At 36.7% G+C, this 17,025-nt stretch overlaps 1 protein-coding gene across 4 annotated transcripts in view; it reads left to right on the plus strand.

Annotated features, from left to right (window-relative positions):
- Kcnip4 (potassium voltage-gated channel interacting protein 4) overlaps positions 1-17,025 on the plus strand; it is a 496,003-nt gene that overhangs the window by 473,679 nt on the left and 5,299 nt on the right. For 3 of the 4 annotated variants that reach the window (XM_052199184.1, XM_052199183.1, XM_052199185.1), the window contains 4 exons: positions 10,580-10,687; positions 12,408-12,512; positions 13,115-13,177; positions 15,491-15,538. In XM_052199184.1, the coding sequence (XP_052055144.1) occupies positions 10,580-10,687; positions 12,408-12,512; positions 13,115-13,177; positions 15,491-15,538 (324 nt within the window). Of the gene's footprint in view, positions 1-10,579; positions 10,688-12,407; positions 12,513-13,114; positions 13,178-15,490; positions 15,539-17,025 lie in introns of those variants that run through there. The other variant, XM_052199186.1, reaches the window with a different exon arrangement.

Raw genomic sequence — 17,025 nt, forward strand, 5'->3', positions numbered from 1 at the left:
TTTCAAGTGACCTATATAGTAAAAGCATACAGGGCTGTTTATGAAATATGTAATATGAGGATCAGAATAAAATGTTTCTCTCTCTTCTCTCTCTCACAAACACATACACTAACAAGGGGAGATGACAGATGGATAGATGATAGATAGATAGATAGATAGATAGATAGATAGATAGATAGATAGAGAATAGACAGATAAAAAGACAAATGTTTACTATGGGTATTGAGAGTGATGTCTTTGTAGGATTTATCTGGTGCCTATCAGGTCACAGGTAACATATAATCATGGATGCTAAAGGAATAACTGGAATCTGAATTTGCATTAGCTGTCTGTGACCCTTATTTTTGTTAGGAAAATTGTGAGAACTTTTGTTCACAGATTTGCTTACATTCTGAGTGAGTGCATTTGGTCTTTAGGCAGATAAATTATCTATTAACTTATTTTATAATTTTAATATCAAGTAGATGATAGACAGACAGTCAGAGATACTAAAGAATGAGAATGATAGCATTTAGGATATATATATATTTTCTACTTTGAGGGTGTGGAGGAAGATGCAGCCAATACACACGAGCAGGAATTCCAATAGGGACGCTGACACACCAAGTGGGATGATGGAATGAGGCTAGCAATGAGACTCGATGGGAAAATGAAGCAGAGGCAGAAGGGACTGGAACAGCAACGCCTATGCTGGTGGTTTTCACGTCTTATGTCTTGAGAAAGTAGCAGAACTAATAAAGTGAATACAAGTTGAGATGGAAACATGAGGCAGAGTCTGAGTGGAGACTATCACCTTGGGAATTAAGAGAAAACATCTGTAAGTCTTCTGAAAGCCGACCGTAAGAATATGAGCCAGGAGAGAGAGTTGGGAAAGGAAACAGAGGCCACATCTCAGGCAGGATGCCAACTAAGCACGCTGGAGACCGTGCTGTAAGAGATAAGGACCCCTGAGGACTGTTCATGTGTGTGAGCTATGCTCCTGAACCGGGGAGTGGCTTAGAAGCTATTTATTTCAGAGAGTCCAGACAGGAGCTGATGACAAACCGAACTATAGTAAAAGCTTTGAGGTGAATACAAACTTATTAACCATAAGCTTGATAGAACTGTAACCATCTGATATGTTTAGGAGAGAAAACAATTTTGTCACGAACAGCACTCTGAACACATACGTGCTATGTGAAGGCAGGCTGAAGAAGAGTAAATCTTCATAAAATATCAATCAATGGTCCTTGGTCAGAATTTCCAGAGGCAACTAAATACCTTCTCATGTGGACTGTGTCCATATGAACTCAGGCCATCAGTTTGAAAATTCTGGACCAGGAATTTTAAACATCACCTCATAAAACTTAACCAAGAAATATCCTAGGAAGGAAAGTGTAGAAGATGTTAGTGACTGAGATGTGAACCAAGAAGTCAGGACAGGGTAATGAGCATCATGGATGCAGAACCAGCAGATACGAGCCCAAAGAAGAAAGTGCAAGGTTGTCCCAGATTTCCTAAAATATCACTTTTAGTGGCAGCTTAGACTTCCTAGGAGACCACCCTCTCAGTACTGCATCTACAATGCTAGTATCAGCACAGCCTCCATATGCCTATGGTGTGAGAGACAAAGGTTCTAGTTCACCTAATCAAAAAAATATAGTTAACTACAGAGAATGGCAGAGGCAAGAACTACTAGTGATTTCACTACTTGAAAATAATGTGTATCAGAAACTTGCTATCCTGCTATCGGTGTCTCACATAACTTTAATTTTGTGTGTATATCAGTCTATTGTCAATAAATATAACAGTCCTTTTATGATATCTATGCAAAACACCAGTAATTATGATTAGGCTGGATTTTAATTTGGGAGGTTACCTGTGATATTCATGTTGGTATAATGTTTTTCCTTTTAATATTAACTACTAAGTTCATATATGCCAATAAATAGTGAATCAAAATCAAATTTTAAGCTATGCTACTGTGGTTATATTTCTTAACTAACTGACTACCTGGAAGATATCTAAATAACAGAAATGCCTTGGGAGGAAACATATTTTTAAAAGTATCCTGGAAAAAAATCAGCAAAAACCATCCTGATTTTAAGATAAAGAAAATGGCAGCATTCCAGTATTTGCTTAAAGGTGAAGGACAGAATGAATGAGTCAGAGGGGATCTGGGTTTGATTATGACTGGATCTAATCTTCTGGCCACCAAGTGGCTGTGGAACCCAGGATTTAGCATTCAAACCCTCTAGGCCTTAATATTCATATCACTATAACACCAGCAGTGAGGTAAAATTATAGGTCGAGATACAAGTGGGAAAGTCCTAATGTGATTATTGGGTTTGGCTAGAGCACATGCTAGCACCCAATAAATGTTCAATATGATTTTAGCAGTAACATTTACTATTTCAGGAATTTTCTGATAAAGGTAACTAATTCTGGCATTTGGCATCACATTACACTAGATTACACTGAAACGTAGAATCCTTACACATACCCAGGGCAAGGGCTCAGATGACTACTCTCTGATATTATGACAGAATATGATCTCATTATCATAGGCATTTACTGTATTAAATGCTCAATATATTAGCAACAATAGCTACTCAGTGATAAAAATGCAAACCCATGTTTATTTAGCTTTCATTATTTCAGCATTATCAGAGTTAATTACATAGTGTTAATTTCTGTAACCCTTGTAGGTACTATTGTTATCTCCTTTTAGCAAATGAAAAGGGGGAGTCACAAAGTTAAATATCCTGCCCTAGTTACACGGAATATAAAGCACGTAAGATTCAAATTCAGGCTGTCCAGCCTCAAACAGTCGCTGGCATACATTTATTCTCCAGTCTCATGTACATTTCCCACTTGTATTCCTGAATTTTGTCTTTAAGACTTCATACTTTCAAACAACATAAATGGATAGATAGTTGATAGGTATAGACAGAGCACATGAACAGTATTAATGTCTTCAACAAAGTCCATAGGAAACTACAATCAAATGTATTATATCTGTTCGACAAAATAAAAGGAGGCCATGCCAACTATTGGCTATTGGCATCCATGTGCTCAGTGAGCACAGGCTTAGACTGTTCCCAGCATCCCCTGCAATGGGTGGTATTTACCTAAAGTTCTGTTGTCAGAAAGTGGTGGAAATAATTTTTCATCTATGCTCATCTGTGGAAACTGCAAGATCTGATACTATGTATGCCCTTGCAGCATAGAAGGAACCTGGGTTTCTGATGAACCAGAATCCCCTTCACTGTATTTCACCATGTGCAAATGATAAATTAGCTTTTATCATGAAGTCACTGGTGAAGCTTTTAGGATCCTTTGTTAATGTAACACAGTATAATGATATGCAGACAAGTAGCTAGGTGGTAGAGGACAAAGGATGGAGAGGAGATAGATGATGATAGATAAGATAGATGAATTGAAAAATAATGACAGATAAATTAGTTAGATGTATTAGATAGCTAGATAGATATAGATAAGTTGATAGTGATGGATAGATAATACATAATAAATCAATAAATAAATAGTGACAGATTAGATGATTTAGCTAGAAATAAATTGGTAAATGACAGATAGATGATAGATAATTGATAAGTAATGACAGATTGAACATAGGTAAAAAGGACAGATAGTATAGATAAATAGATAAAGATGATAGATATTCATATTAGTTTAATTCGGGCATTGGCAATCAGGATGCACCGCAATAAAATTTAGTACTAACATTCAGCATCTCTCCTACTTCCCGATATGTGTTTTTAAGTTCATCATTTCAAAATGAATCAAATAGAAAGGTTTGTACAAAGACAAGGAACTGCACACCAGAAGGCTGACTTGTTGAAAGCCGTTTAGAAAAGTGAGTGGGAAATGGAAATGCAACCTACTCATCTCTAGCAGCATCTCTAAAATCCATGGTCTCAGACAGCAGCCAGGGACGTCTCACAGAAAGAAGCAAATATCTTTGATTTTGCAGTCAGGCAGCCCCTTGCAGTCCATGCTCTCAGACATTATCACCTTCAGGTAGTCACATGGCTGACAATTTCCCAGATTGCTCATGGTATTGAGGCTGAGTTAAAATGTTCTTTGAGAATAGTTCTGAAATGGGTACAATCGCTACTTCAGGTAAGTGATGAGTTAGAGCTGAAAGGAAATGCTATTTGCAGACAACTCAATTCCGGTGGAAAATGATGCGAGCCATACCCCCTGGAGATCTGCAGTGCAGGCATTACCCCAAACTAATAGCTCTGTTATTCACAGTGCTGACAAAATATTTTTATACAAATATCAGTTACGTTTAGGAAAAAACATTCTAGCATGTGTCACTTTGTTAAATGGCATAGCTATATCCTTTGAAATGTCAGGAGATATTATTTTAAGCAATGTTTCTAATTGCGACAGAATTCCATTTTTTATCAGATTTTTTGTTCATCTTTGGGGGAAACACACACACACACACACACCATTTTCTTGTACAGAATTCTATTGTTGATTTCTGATCAACATAGGGGACTACAATCATTGAAGGCATTCCTAGATAGTATTCAACTTCATTCATTCATTTATTCATTTAACAAATATTCACCAAGCCTACTATGTGCCAAATATCCTTCAGCATGCCAGAGGCAGAAGGGAACACAATATGAAAAAATGCTTGCACTGGTACAAATTGCATCCCCCAAGTTCATGACTAATTTCTGTAGATCCTACCTGTTCTCATCATAAGGGTTCACCTGGGCCTCAAACAAATTCTGTGGATTTCCAAGGACTGAGCTCATGCAGCATGCTGTCTAGCTTTTCCTGTCACCCCATCATAGGTGCTTACACCTCTTTTGTCATCAGGGCTCCAGCACCCTGGCTCAGATGTGCTCCTTTTCTACTTCCCATCATCTCCAAGTGCAAGTCTTGTGACTTCCACATGGCAAAGGCCTTCATATCCACAGAAATCTCAGAAACAAAAGAGCACTGCAGGACAAGAGAAATATGCAGACAACAAATATCTGTAATTGTTCCCATGTTCTGAAGACCAATCTCCTCTTTATAAATATTTTATAATTTTTTTTAGGATTAACTATGTTTTACAGTTTAAAGAGCAGAGAGATCTCATATGGGATGCAGTTTCTTCTTCATAGGTTAATGGTGGGGCATGCTTGCTCCAGTTAATGAACTAACACAGATACCATACTATTACTAACTTTCACGCTGTATTTAGATATTTTTGGTTTTACTGGATGTCCTTTTTCTGACCCAGTACCCCATTTAGGGTAGAATTTCATTTAGCCCTGTCAACAGTTCATTTAGACATAAAGTCTTCTTAGACCCTTGTTAGCACTGACAGTGTCCCAGGCTTCTTTTGCTTGTAACCATCTCGACTGTGTGAAGAAGTATTATTGTTCAGGTATTTGGTAGAATACCTTTCAGTTCAGATTTGTATGATGGGTCTCTCGTGATTAAATTGGGGTTATGGGTTTGGGAAATGAAGAGTGCAGGGGGGGGACATTTTATTACACAGAATGAGTACACTGTCATAATGATTTATGACTGTTGATACTGACCTTGTCTGCCTGCCTAAAATGGCATTTGTCAAGGTTTGTAGTGTAGTGCCTACCCATTTGCAAAACGATAGTCTTTAGGAAGAAGTCATTGGATATTAATGAAATGTGAGGGCACCAAAGGATGTAATTTACTCATTTGGAATTCCACATGGAGAACCTGTCCTTCCTTCTTCAGGCATCAATAAATAAATACAACACATGTTTAAAGCAATATAGGCACATAGGTACTTAGGTTACATCTTGCATTAAAAGCAAGTATGAGTACCTTACACTGCTGTTCATACTGTTCTGTTGTGGTCAACAAGAAATTTTACGTTTGCTTCTCTTGTCCCTTTGACCTCCCTCCATCAAGGCAATTAATGAGACTAAAATGCACATCAAAAAAGTACAGAAAATTACCTGTCACACACACAAAAACTCTCTGTGTTACTAAGGTGGAGTGTCCTGCTTACAGCCTGTTCAGTTGCCAAGATTTGAAATCAGTATCTGTGGCTCTCTGTCTGGGGTCATATAACCTGAAACATAGAACTGCTAGGAAGACTTTTTACCTACCTGCCTTCTAATAGAATTTATATCCAAGAGTATAAGGAACAGGAGTTCTCTGACTTTTTAGACAATTTTCTTATTTATTTATGTATTTGTTAGTTTTTAATCCATTCATGTAAAGAATTATGTTTTGCAGACACTTTCAAATGTTCTACAGGGCCACTAATAAACTGAAGTGGAGTGGAGCCTCTCCTTCACATTCCTTCACAACTTCCTCCTACACTCAGTAACGGATGTGAGGTGCATGTTTCTACCTTGATATTCTACATGACCACAGGCCTTGGCTCCAGTCCAAGCTAGAAAGGAAGCCTGCAATTTGAATCAGATGTCTGGTTCAGTTTCCAGCACTGCTGTTCCAAGCTCTGTGCTGTGATGTAGTCACATCCCTAAGCACCCATCTATAAAGAAAAGACAGTAGTACTCATTCCTTAGGCTACATGAGGCAACTGGCATCATCCAACAGGGAATTGCTGAACAGGATGTCCCCTCTTCCATATTCGCTAGTCATTATTCCATTTAACTTTTGTGTCTTAGGACCACTTACCCACTGCTTGTTCTTCCCACTGTGTTTCTTAGGACAGAAGCATAAGAAACACAGAAAAACATTTTCTGCGGGATCATTTCTAACAAGGAAACAATTTAATTCATTTACATATTCAACAATAGGAATTATTGAATTGAGTTGCTTTATATCCATATCACTACCCAATGCTGCAGACTTTGAAATCGTGCAGGTACTGAAATTAGAGTTCAGTTACCACAACATTTTAGAAAAATAGTGAGAGAAAAATGGAAAGAGAATATCACTGTGATAACTTCAAGTTATGGTCCATGGTTGTATAAAATTACATTTCCATTCATGTGTGTTTGTATCTCTGTGTGTGGTGGATTGCCATTTAAAACATGATTCTTTGGGGCTGCAGAGATTCAGCAGTTAAGAGCACTGCTTGGTCCTCCAGGAGTCCAGGGGTTCAGTTTCCAACACCTAATCAGAGATTCACAATTATCCAGAAGTCCAGTTCTAGGGGATCCAATTCCCTCTTCTGTCCTACATACAAAGGTCACCCAGACATAGATGCTGGCAAAATACCATATACATTGATGAAAACAGAAATCATTTTGAAAAAAATGTTTGAAATATGATTCTCATGGTTCAAAATGTTCAGAAGTCATGTGGCAATATTATATCAAAACATAAGTTACTCCCATTTGGTAAATATGGTATATTTTTATGATTCAACTATTCAGTTACTTCTATGCTGTCAAGAACGATTTTCAATAGTGTGGCAAAATACTTGTAATATTAAATTAAACAAAGCAAATAATATTTGCTATGATTAATAAATTTTAAAATGCTGATATAAATGAAATGAGATATTCTTCACTAATTTACAGATACATAAACATTTAATATGTACACATAAAATATATACAGTATATATAATTTATTTAAGATCATATATGTCTTTTACTATAAATATGTGGTCATATATATGTGAGAATAGAAAGTAGAAATATTTAATATTAGTAGGCATTAGATTTATGTGTGCTTACAGTATTTTTCAGTACAATTGTAAGCAGTTTTATAAAATTATGTATTATATTTGTAATTGTATTTATTGTACACAAATTTATGAATATTGCTTAACATTTATCAAATTCTTAAAGGTCACCAGAGAGGTTAAAATCAAAGAACTTCTAATTTAGTTTAAAGTAGCTATAATCACTTCTCAAGACACTAAGTAATTTTAAATGACAATTCTCTTCTATAGAATAAAGCCAGGCTATAATCTTGTGAAACATATACACATATATCTGTATATAAATAGATAGAGAAGCAGATATAATTGTATAAAGTGTTATCTTTGGTCCCATGAAAATATAACTTCAATTTGTTCCTGAAATTTCATCTTCTAAATATTTTAAGACCTACTTAGGGAGGTCAAAGTAGAGAAAAATGGGTACTTTAAAGTTCCTATAAAACCATGGAAGGAAGAACAACTCAATGCACACACAAATGTATTAATGATCTTCTATGCTGAGTCTGTCACCTTCACAACCTTTACTGAACCATTTAATGTTTCCCATCTGAACTTGGTAGCAACCACCTCCCAATGGGTTGCTTGAAGACAGAGTGGTCTTTGACTGGCAGAAGTCAGAAAGGTGAATGCTCCATGCTCCACTCCATGCTCCACAAATAAACAGCCTTGAGACAAAGAGTAAAGGGCTGTCAGATCGAAGAACAGTCATTACAGTGCAAAACTAGGTAATTACTAAGTCAGGCCTTGCTCTCTGTGGTCTAGAGAAGGATTTACAATAGCCATTCTCTTGATTAGTAATGAGAGTGTATATCAAGTATATAGTAAACCAAATATAAGCGATAGATGATAGACAGACAGATAGACAGATAGATAGATAGATAGATAGATAGATAGATAGATAGATAGATAGATAGATGGACAGACAGACAGACAGACAAAGACAGAAAGGAGAGAGTAAAAGAGACAGACAATCAAAATATCATCAAATTGTATTCTAAAATTCTCCAGCAGAAATCAATAGGGGAAGCTCTTTAATGCAGGCAACTTGAACTTCCTGGTAGAATCCTGTTCAGAAGTGTCACTTTGACCAAGAACAATGACACCAGGAAAGTAGTATCATCAAACTGAGAGCTACAAATATCTGCTAGAAATTAACTGGGGAGGTTGAGGTAGTAAGCTGAAGTTTCTGCTCCTTCCCCCTTAGATATTTTGACAACACCAAATAAAGAACAGTAATCCTGTTGGAAATGGTTCTGCTCTAGGTATTTTTAATATTAAGATATTTTTATTCCTGGGCTGTCACAGAATTATGGCAGGAACCCACTCCCAGCCAAAAGATGGTGGACCATAGCCACTGCTCATTGCAAGTCTGTTCAAGATGTTTAGTACTTAAGAGGAAGATATTCATGAAAATCAGAGTACTTTCCCTAATGACATCAGAAGCCATAGAATGACTGGCATGTGATATTGATGAACTCACAGGATTGAAAAGGCCAGAAATTGTTCTGACTGCACACTACGTGTGGCCCAGTATGTTGGCAAGGTCCTATCAGCTGTCTTTGAACTTCATGACTGAATGTTCCTGTATGCTAGGAAGAACATTTCTTTATCTTGTTAGCATTCCTCCCAAGAGTCCAATAACTTCAGAATCACTCTTAGACTTGGACTAGATTTATCAATCCACAGATCTGATGGTCTTGGCCAAAGAGGTGACACAAACTTCCTGTATTTGTCCAGGCCATGTTCCATCACTATAGCCAGGGATGGTGCTGGACTTCACTGCTACTGCAGAGACCATAAAACAGAAACATATCCAAATGAAATATCCCCTTTACAATGAAGCCAAACAAAGAGTCCTTGTGGTGTAATAGGGGCTCACTTTCAACCTTTCATTTTTGACCCATGAAGAAAATATTAAGTGCTTAACAGTGTATTAAGCTATCATTTATATAAAGAAAAGGGGGTTGTTATAAATGTATAAACATATAAACATATATGTTATAAATAAACATCATATATAGTTACTAACTTTTCTTAGAATAGAAATAGCTAAAGCCATTTGAAGACGAAGATGACTTCTCACCAGACATTGTACATAAATTTTAATTTGTGAGCTGCATGTACACTAACTACTCCAACAACAACACCACTGAAGAAAGAAAAATTCTACTTAAAAATTAAACTTGGACAGGAAAACAGATATTAAATGGTGGAATGCAGAAAAGTAGATAGAATACAAGTTTGCCCAAATGGTAGCTTTTAGACCTCCCTTGGTTTTTCATCCCTAACAAAAGACTCCAGAGTGCAGCCATATTGTAACCTTACTTTACATAACAACAAATAACTGAATTTTCACTGTTTAGCCTGATACTTTTCACTATAATCAAAGCCACTTAAACATTAGCTGAGCATTCCACAGAGTTAAAACAGACAGATTTTCTTGGCCAATGCCCTCTCTAGGGACTGTTAAAAGTATCTTAATTCTCTCAATCATCATAAAATCTTTGAGGTAGATACTGCCTTCATTTTTATAGATATGAAATTAGAGACAAAAAAGATGCTAGTTTAGATTCATGCATTCCGGATCCAGTTTTTTCACAACTTGCCATGTGTCAATTATAATTAAATTAAATTGCACAGCTTTTCGGTTTCTTAGGGATACTTTGCATTTGTTACTAGTGAATATTATTTTTCCTTAAAAAATGACTATGTGTGTGTGTGTGTGTACTCATGCATGAAAGTACAATTTCCAGTATCATGGTTAATTTAACGCAGGTTCTAATTAGATGAAAATATCCAAGGTTGGGGTATAGTTCATACTCACAAAGATCCCTGAGGAACTGAAGACTAAAAACACATTAGTAATTTGGGGAAAGTGTTCAAAACACAGAGGGTTGTCAATTTTACCAAGTTCTAAATTATATATTTATTCCTTTCTAGGATTTCATCAAAGGTCTTTCCATTTTGCTTCGAGGGACAGTACAAGAAAAACTCAACTGGGCGTTTAATCTGTATGACATAAACAAAGATGGCTACATCACAAAAGAAGTAAGAGATGACACACTAATTCTGTTATCCTCTGAGCCAGTTTTGCTCGACTTCAAAATATTAAACAATTTTAATGGTTACTTTAAAGTCACATTTTAGGAAACCAAAAATATTTTGTAAGTTCATAGCAATGAGACATATTGTAATAAAATCAACTGGAATGGATAGGACTCATTTGAAATAATCTCCAAGGAAAACACAAAACACATCAATGTTATAATCTTTGTATTCTGCTAGTGATATGGAGAAACATTGGGAACCTTGGAAGTAACAGAAGCCTTCTCATGTCAAGTGGACAATAGTTTCAGGAGGAAAGGGTCCCAGAAAATCAACAGCTATCAAAGCTATACCACCCAGTGGCTGTCTGATATTTCTCTTGGTTGAGGTGGATCAGGACAATGGTGGGATCTACAAGCACAACTGGAATTATCAATGAAAGACATTCACAAATTAAAATGCTGGTTTATTAAGACAATTTAAAAGAGCAAGAGAAGGGAAGGGAGGAGGGTAACAACCCTTAGTGTAGAATGTACGACTAAAAGAACATTCTTCTTAAAGCCTGAGCATACTTAATGGCCTTTCTGTGTGCATTAAAGGCTTGAATAAAGGGTCCCATATGAGAAAAAGTACTCAGGACCAAAGGCATACCTTATTAGATACACAGACTCAGGGTGCCAGGACTCTACTGTTTGATTAGTCATTGGAACAGGATACATGGGGTCAGATTACATGCCATCAAGGAGTGCGAAACTTAAGACTTCATGAACATATGCACTTCTTGAATATTTAGTAAAGGATGAGTATTCATTGCCTAAGTGCCTCAAGAATACTGAGGTGCCTAGAGAACATTAGGAATCATCACCCTTCCCATTTGAAACATTCCTTGTTTCCTTCAGAGCTGAGAACTGAAGAATGCTAATGTTTTATCCCTTTCTGGGTTTAATAGAGCTCATCAACTCTTCCTACATCTTATAACTAAGTTTTCTTACCACGGATCTCTGTCAAAACATCTGTTACATTTTCACTTATTTTTACAAACTGCTTTATTATCTAATCTATACTCTCAAAAGTAAATAGAACCATATCCTTCAATTAATCTAGGATGCATTTCATGTCAAATCTTAAATATGAATTAATGGCATTGCAAAAACTAGATTTTACTTTAAAAGCTAACAAAATGTTAAAGTGGTTCCTAATCAAAATATTTGAATCTGTATTCTTGTGTGACTTCTTTAGTTAAAGCCAAACAGGATAAATTTTTTTAAAAAAAATCCAATTAACAAAAAAAAAAAAAAAAAAAAAGCCAAAACAGGAAAAAGTGATAAAACTGCAAAAACTGTTATTGATTGTAATTAGCAGTTACAGTTCTAAATCTAAAATACTTCTAATAAGTAGAAATCGGCAATCAATAAAATATGTAATAGTTCAATAAAACAATTTCTATGTAGTTTTTGAAAACCAAAGTATTAAATTTGACTATGCCTTTCCCAACCAACCAAGATATATAGGAATCTACTTCATTGCAAAACTGAGCTCTCAGGATTGGTACATTTGGATTCTACTGCTTTTGGGGAAAAGGCTGTTTGTTGGCTGTTGACCAAGCAAAAGGTGCCCCATAAAGAATTTAAGAAACAAGCAAATGAACAAAATTCCTAATGCATCTTAGATGGCTTTCTTCACAGTTGGTGTGCAGCCTCACTTGAGTATCTTTCCATTTCAGGAAATGCTGGACATAATGAAAGCAATCTATGACATGATGGGGAAATGCACATACCCTGTCCTCAAGGAAGATGCTCCCCGACAGCATGTGGAGACATTTTTCCAGGTGGGAATGAACGATGTGAACAAGGAAGGATGGTTATAAGTAGATAGGAAGGATGGTTATAAGTAGATTTCTCGATGCCTGGAAAACACACTGATACAAAAAAGCAAACACGCTAACAAAAGAACGGCAAAACCCGCAAAGAGATTATTCATAGGGACAGAACAATAGGACAAATACTGCCTTAGTTTCATAATCTGGGCTTTTAAGAGTATTATGACAGACAATTGTACTTCCAGAAGTGTGACAATACCCTGACAAAGGCATTCCCTTATTTCACAAAGTGTTGTGATGCAGGTACCACAAGGACCTTAAGGATAACTAATTCTCAATACTCTTCTATTTTATAGATGAAAAATCCAAGGCTCTACATTTCAGGAAACTCTACGAGTCCTGTCATAGAAAACAGTTTAGGTGACATTGCACCGGGAAAAACATACAACCTAAAATGCTTCCCCATTGTAGGAACTCAGTAGTTTGTCCTAGCATGCAACTGTCCCACGTCACAAAATGAGTTCCATTCTTATTTCTTTGAATCTACTGGGTACGGGGAGGCTATCAAAAGGCGATGCAATACAATGCTTTGTTCTTCTCTTTCTCAACAGAAGATGGACAAAAATAAAGATGGTGTCGTTACCATAGATGAGTTCATTGAAAGTTGCCAAAAAGTAAGTAAGGAGAACTATCTCTTTTGTTAGCATCAGCTGCAAGTGAGCACAGCCTATTAGCCAATATGAATTGAGAAAAATATAAATCAAGTGTATAAGCTAATGAGAAAGGCTTCTTCCTTGAAAACAATCAGATTTATGTATACATCCAGTCTGATAGCATGCAATACTAATGTGAACATTTACCTGTGCACTCCGTTTCTGCAAACCTTTAGGGAGGATTCCTTACAGACAAGCAAAACCACATAGATTTACATTACAGTTTCTGGCACTGGAGAGGTGGCTTGATGTTTAAGAGTGTTTGTTGCTCACCTGACGCTTTCTTCCCAGCACACAAATCAGGATTCCTACAATGGCCTGTACCTTCAACGCCAAAGGATCTGACACCCTCTCCTGGACTTTGCAGGTCCAAACATGCTTGTGTCCACATACTTACTCAAAGACACACACACACACACACACACACACACACACACACACACATATACATAATAAAAAATAAAAACCCTTTAATCTTTTCCAGACATAGTTCTTTTAAAACACGTTTTATTTGTGTCACCATAAAAACACTTTGGTGGTTTTTTGATGTTTGGTTTTTTATTTGTTGATTTTTTTTTAAAGTTAATGTCTGTGTATGGATGTTGTGAGGAAGGAACACACCATAGCACCAATGTGGAGATTAGAGAACAACTTTCAAGAGCTGCATCTTTTCTCTCTTGTGAGTTACAGAGACCAAATATCATAGATTTAATATATGTGGACAAAAGGTAGCATCTTAGCTGAGTACAACTGTCTCCGATTATAAAAACAAAGAGGAAAACATTCGGAGCAGTCTAGCAGTTATGTGCTGGACTTAGCTTACCTAGCATGATGCAACTCAATGCCTGAAAACAGCCATAACTGCAGGTTAATAAACATGTAGTGACTGATCTCAAACTGCAGGTTAATAAACATGGAGGAACATTTACTGCTGCCTTAGCTTTTTCTCTCTCTCTCTTTCAATTGTTCAATTCTCAACATTGCTGATGCCTGCTTGCTTTTCAACTCACTTTTCAACGTCAACATCTCTGAGAGGTTTAAAGTGGTGTATCAACCCCCTTAGCAGTAACTGAGAAGGGACAGTGGTAGCTCTAGTGCTATCTAACATGGCTCATTAGCAGTGCTTACCCACAGTGCAGGAGTGTTCCTCGACAGCCCTGTCTCACTGCGGCTCATGTCTAAGACATAGGCTACGCTGAACACAACCATCGTGCAATGGTTTCTCCTAGCCAATTTCTCTGGTACTCAGAAACAACTGAGTTTTAAAGACTCCTACAGGCCATGTAGATTTAGCAATAGCTGACAGTTAAAGAGGCAAAATGGATGTAAGTGTATTGATTCTTCTCTGTTCTGGAATATGGGTATTTATATACTTTCTGTGCTTTGGCTTTAAATCTACCTAAAATTCCAAAGTTCTTATCAGTTCCCTCTGGATAATCTCTGGAAGCTCATATATGTGAGTATGTGTGTGTGTTTGTGTGTGTACGTGTATATGTGTGTGTGTGTGTGTGTGTGTGTGTGTGTGTGTGTGTGTGTGTGTGTGTGTAGAAAAAAAATATAAAGGATTTATTTGATTGGCTTACATGTTAATAGTTCAATAATGACTGTGTAACACTGGAGAGATTGAGAATCTGTAGCTCTTTAGTCCAGTAGGCTGCACATCTATGTAGTCCAAATCTGGCACTGGAGTCCTAAAAGATTCCTGAAGAGCTTCTGACCTTCAGTCTATGTTAAAATCCCAAAGAAGTTGGTTCTAATACTATCACAACAGCATAGAAGAACTTGCCAGCCAGAGTAAAAGCAAGCAGGCAAAAATTAAAATTTCTTTCTTCCATGTCATGATGCTACCAAGATTTTAGGGCATGTCTTCCTGCTTCAAATAATCAAAAAAAAAAAAAAAAAAACCCAAAAAACAAAAAACAAACAAACAAACAAACAAAAAAACCCACACACCACAGGACTGACCAGAAGCTTGTGTTAGTAGATCCCAGATGCAGTTCACAACCAAAATTAGCTGTCACATTCACTGTTGTCATCCTGACAGTATTTGAGAACCTTGGCCTAGCGAGTACCAAGTAAGATTTAAATGAAATATCTAAAGACATATTTGAGAACTAATAAAATGGATGGGCCCTTGTGGTTGTCTGTAGTGGAGATAAGGGAAGACACACTATCACAGAGCAGCACGTGAAGGGTCTAGGCCAGACTTACGGGTGCGGCTGCACTTTCCATTGTAGAGACAGTGAATAACATCCTCCTGTTTCTCCCCTACAGGATGAAAACATAATGCGCTCCATGCAGCTCTTCGAAAATGTGATCTAGAATGTCGGCACCTTCTCGGCTGAAGAGGCAAACTCGAATGACTACACACGAGATGAAACCACCACTTCTAGCATAGACTGCTCAGCTTTACACTGAGGCGTATTATGCAAACAGCTTTGTTTTACTATAAAACAATACCCCCCCCCCCACAGCCACCAAATTTAAGTTTTCCAGTTACAAATCTGCATCCATGTCACTGGGGACATGAAACATGCTAACTTATTTCCCACTCAAAAGGCACAGAATCTGGAATAGCTTTGATCTTCCGCCACATGTTATGGAGGCTTTTACAGATCAGTGATTTTAAAACACCAGTGGGTTTTCCTACTTGTTTGTATGTATTCAGCCCTGGATTTTAAGTGGTTTTCTAAAATATTTACATCTGCATTTAACTTCCAGAAAGCCAATGAACTTTCATTTAATTCCATTCATGTAATACTGAAAAAAGAAACAAAGATTATTACAATTAAAAAAGACCAAAAACATAGCCCCAATTTCTATGGCTTCTCCACCTGCTCTTAAAGACATTAATGTATTTGGCATTTTTTTTTTTAAAAGAACACTTAAAATAGTTTATTATCAGATGTTAGCATATACCTAATAAAATTATTTTAGTATTTGTTAATTTTCCATACTCAAGCCAAGGCTCTATATAATCCATGTAACTTTGATTGAACCTGTTCAATCTTACATGTAGACTGTTTTGTATTGTGTTATGAAGTAGAAATTTAAAGTGTCAAACAAACCAAGGATGTTTACAGATTTGCCAAGGGTCCGGATGTCTGTCCTGCAATACCTAGTGACGCTTATTAACAAGTAACCCTAACAGCAGTGAAAGGCAATTCTAGCTGTCGCCCAAGCCCCTTAATGTTCTCACAGCATGTTTATCATACATAAGCCATTCAGAATCCTTGACTGCCCCAAAGCCTACTACTAGGAATAAAGACCAAGCAAAATATTCTTTGAAAAACAGCAGTGATTCTATCACATTGGAAATTATACATAAGATTGTATAGAAAATGAATGCAAACATTGACAGTTCATCTGAATTGCATTATGATTTAGCACATCATATAGCTCAAAGGATTCACATTCCTTTCAGAGTGGTCTTAAGCCAAAACTGTAGAGTTGCCACCACAGTACTATAGATATTCACATCTTCCCTGTTTCGTAGAACTACAAGAACCAAGAGGATACAGGAGGAGAAAATTTGCGACTGTCTGCAACAATAAATCAGGTATCTATTCTGGTGTAGAGATAGGATGTTGAAAGCTGCCCTGCTATCACCAGTGTAGGAATTAAGAGTAGTACAGTACATGTACAGAAATCTGCCATCGCGTGTTTGTGTAAACTCAATGTGCACATTTTGTATCTCAAAAGGGAAAAATAAAAGCAAAATAAAGTGTTTATTACTCTACTTTGCGTACTATACCTTTATATTCTAACAAGTTCTATAGTTAATTACTAGATTAAAACCTGCCTGTCAC

This window comes from Apodemus sylvaticus, chromosome 11, assembly GCF_947179515.1.
Source record: "Apodemus sylvaticus chromosome 11, mApoSyl1.1, whole genome shotgun sequence".
In the NCBI taxonomy this organism is placed as follows: domain Eukaryota; kingdom Metazoa; phylum Chordata; class Mammalia; order Rodentia; family Muridae; genus Apodemus; species Apodemus sylvaticus.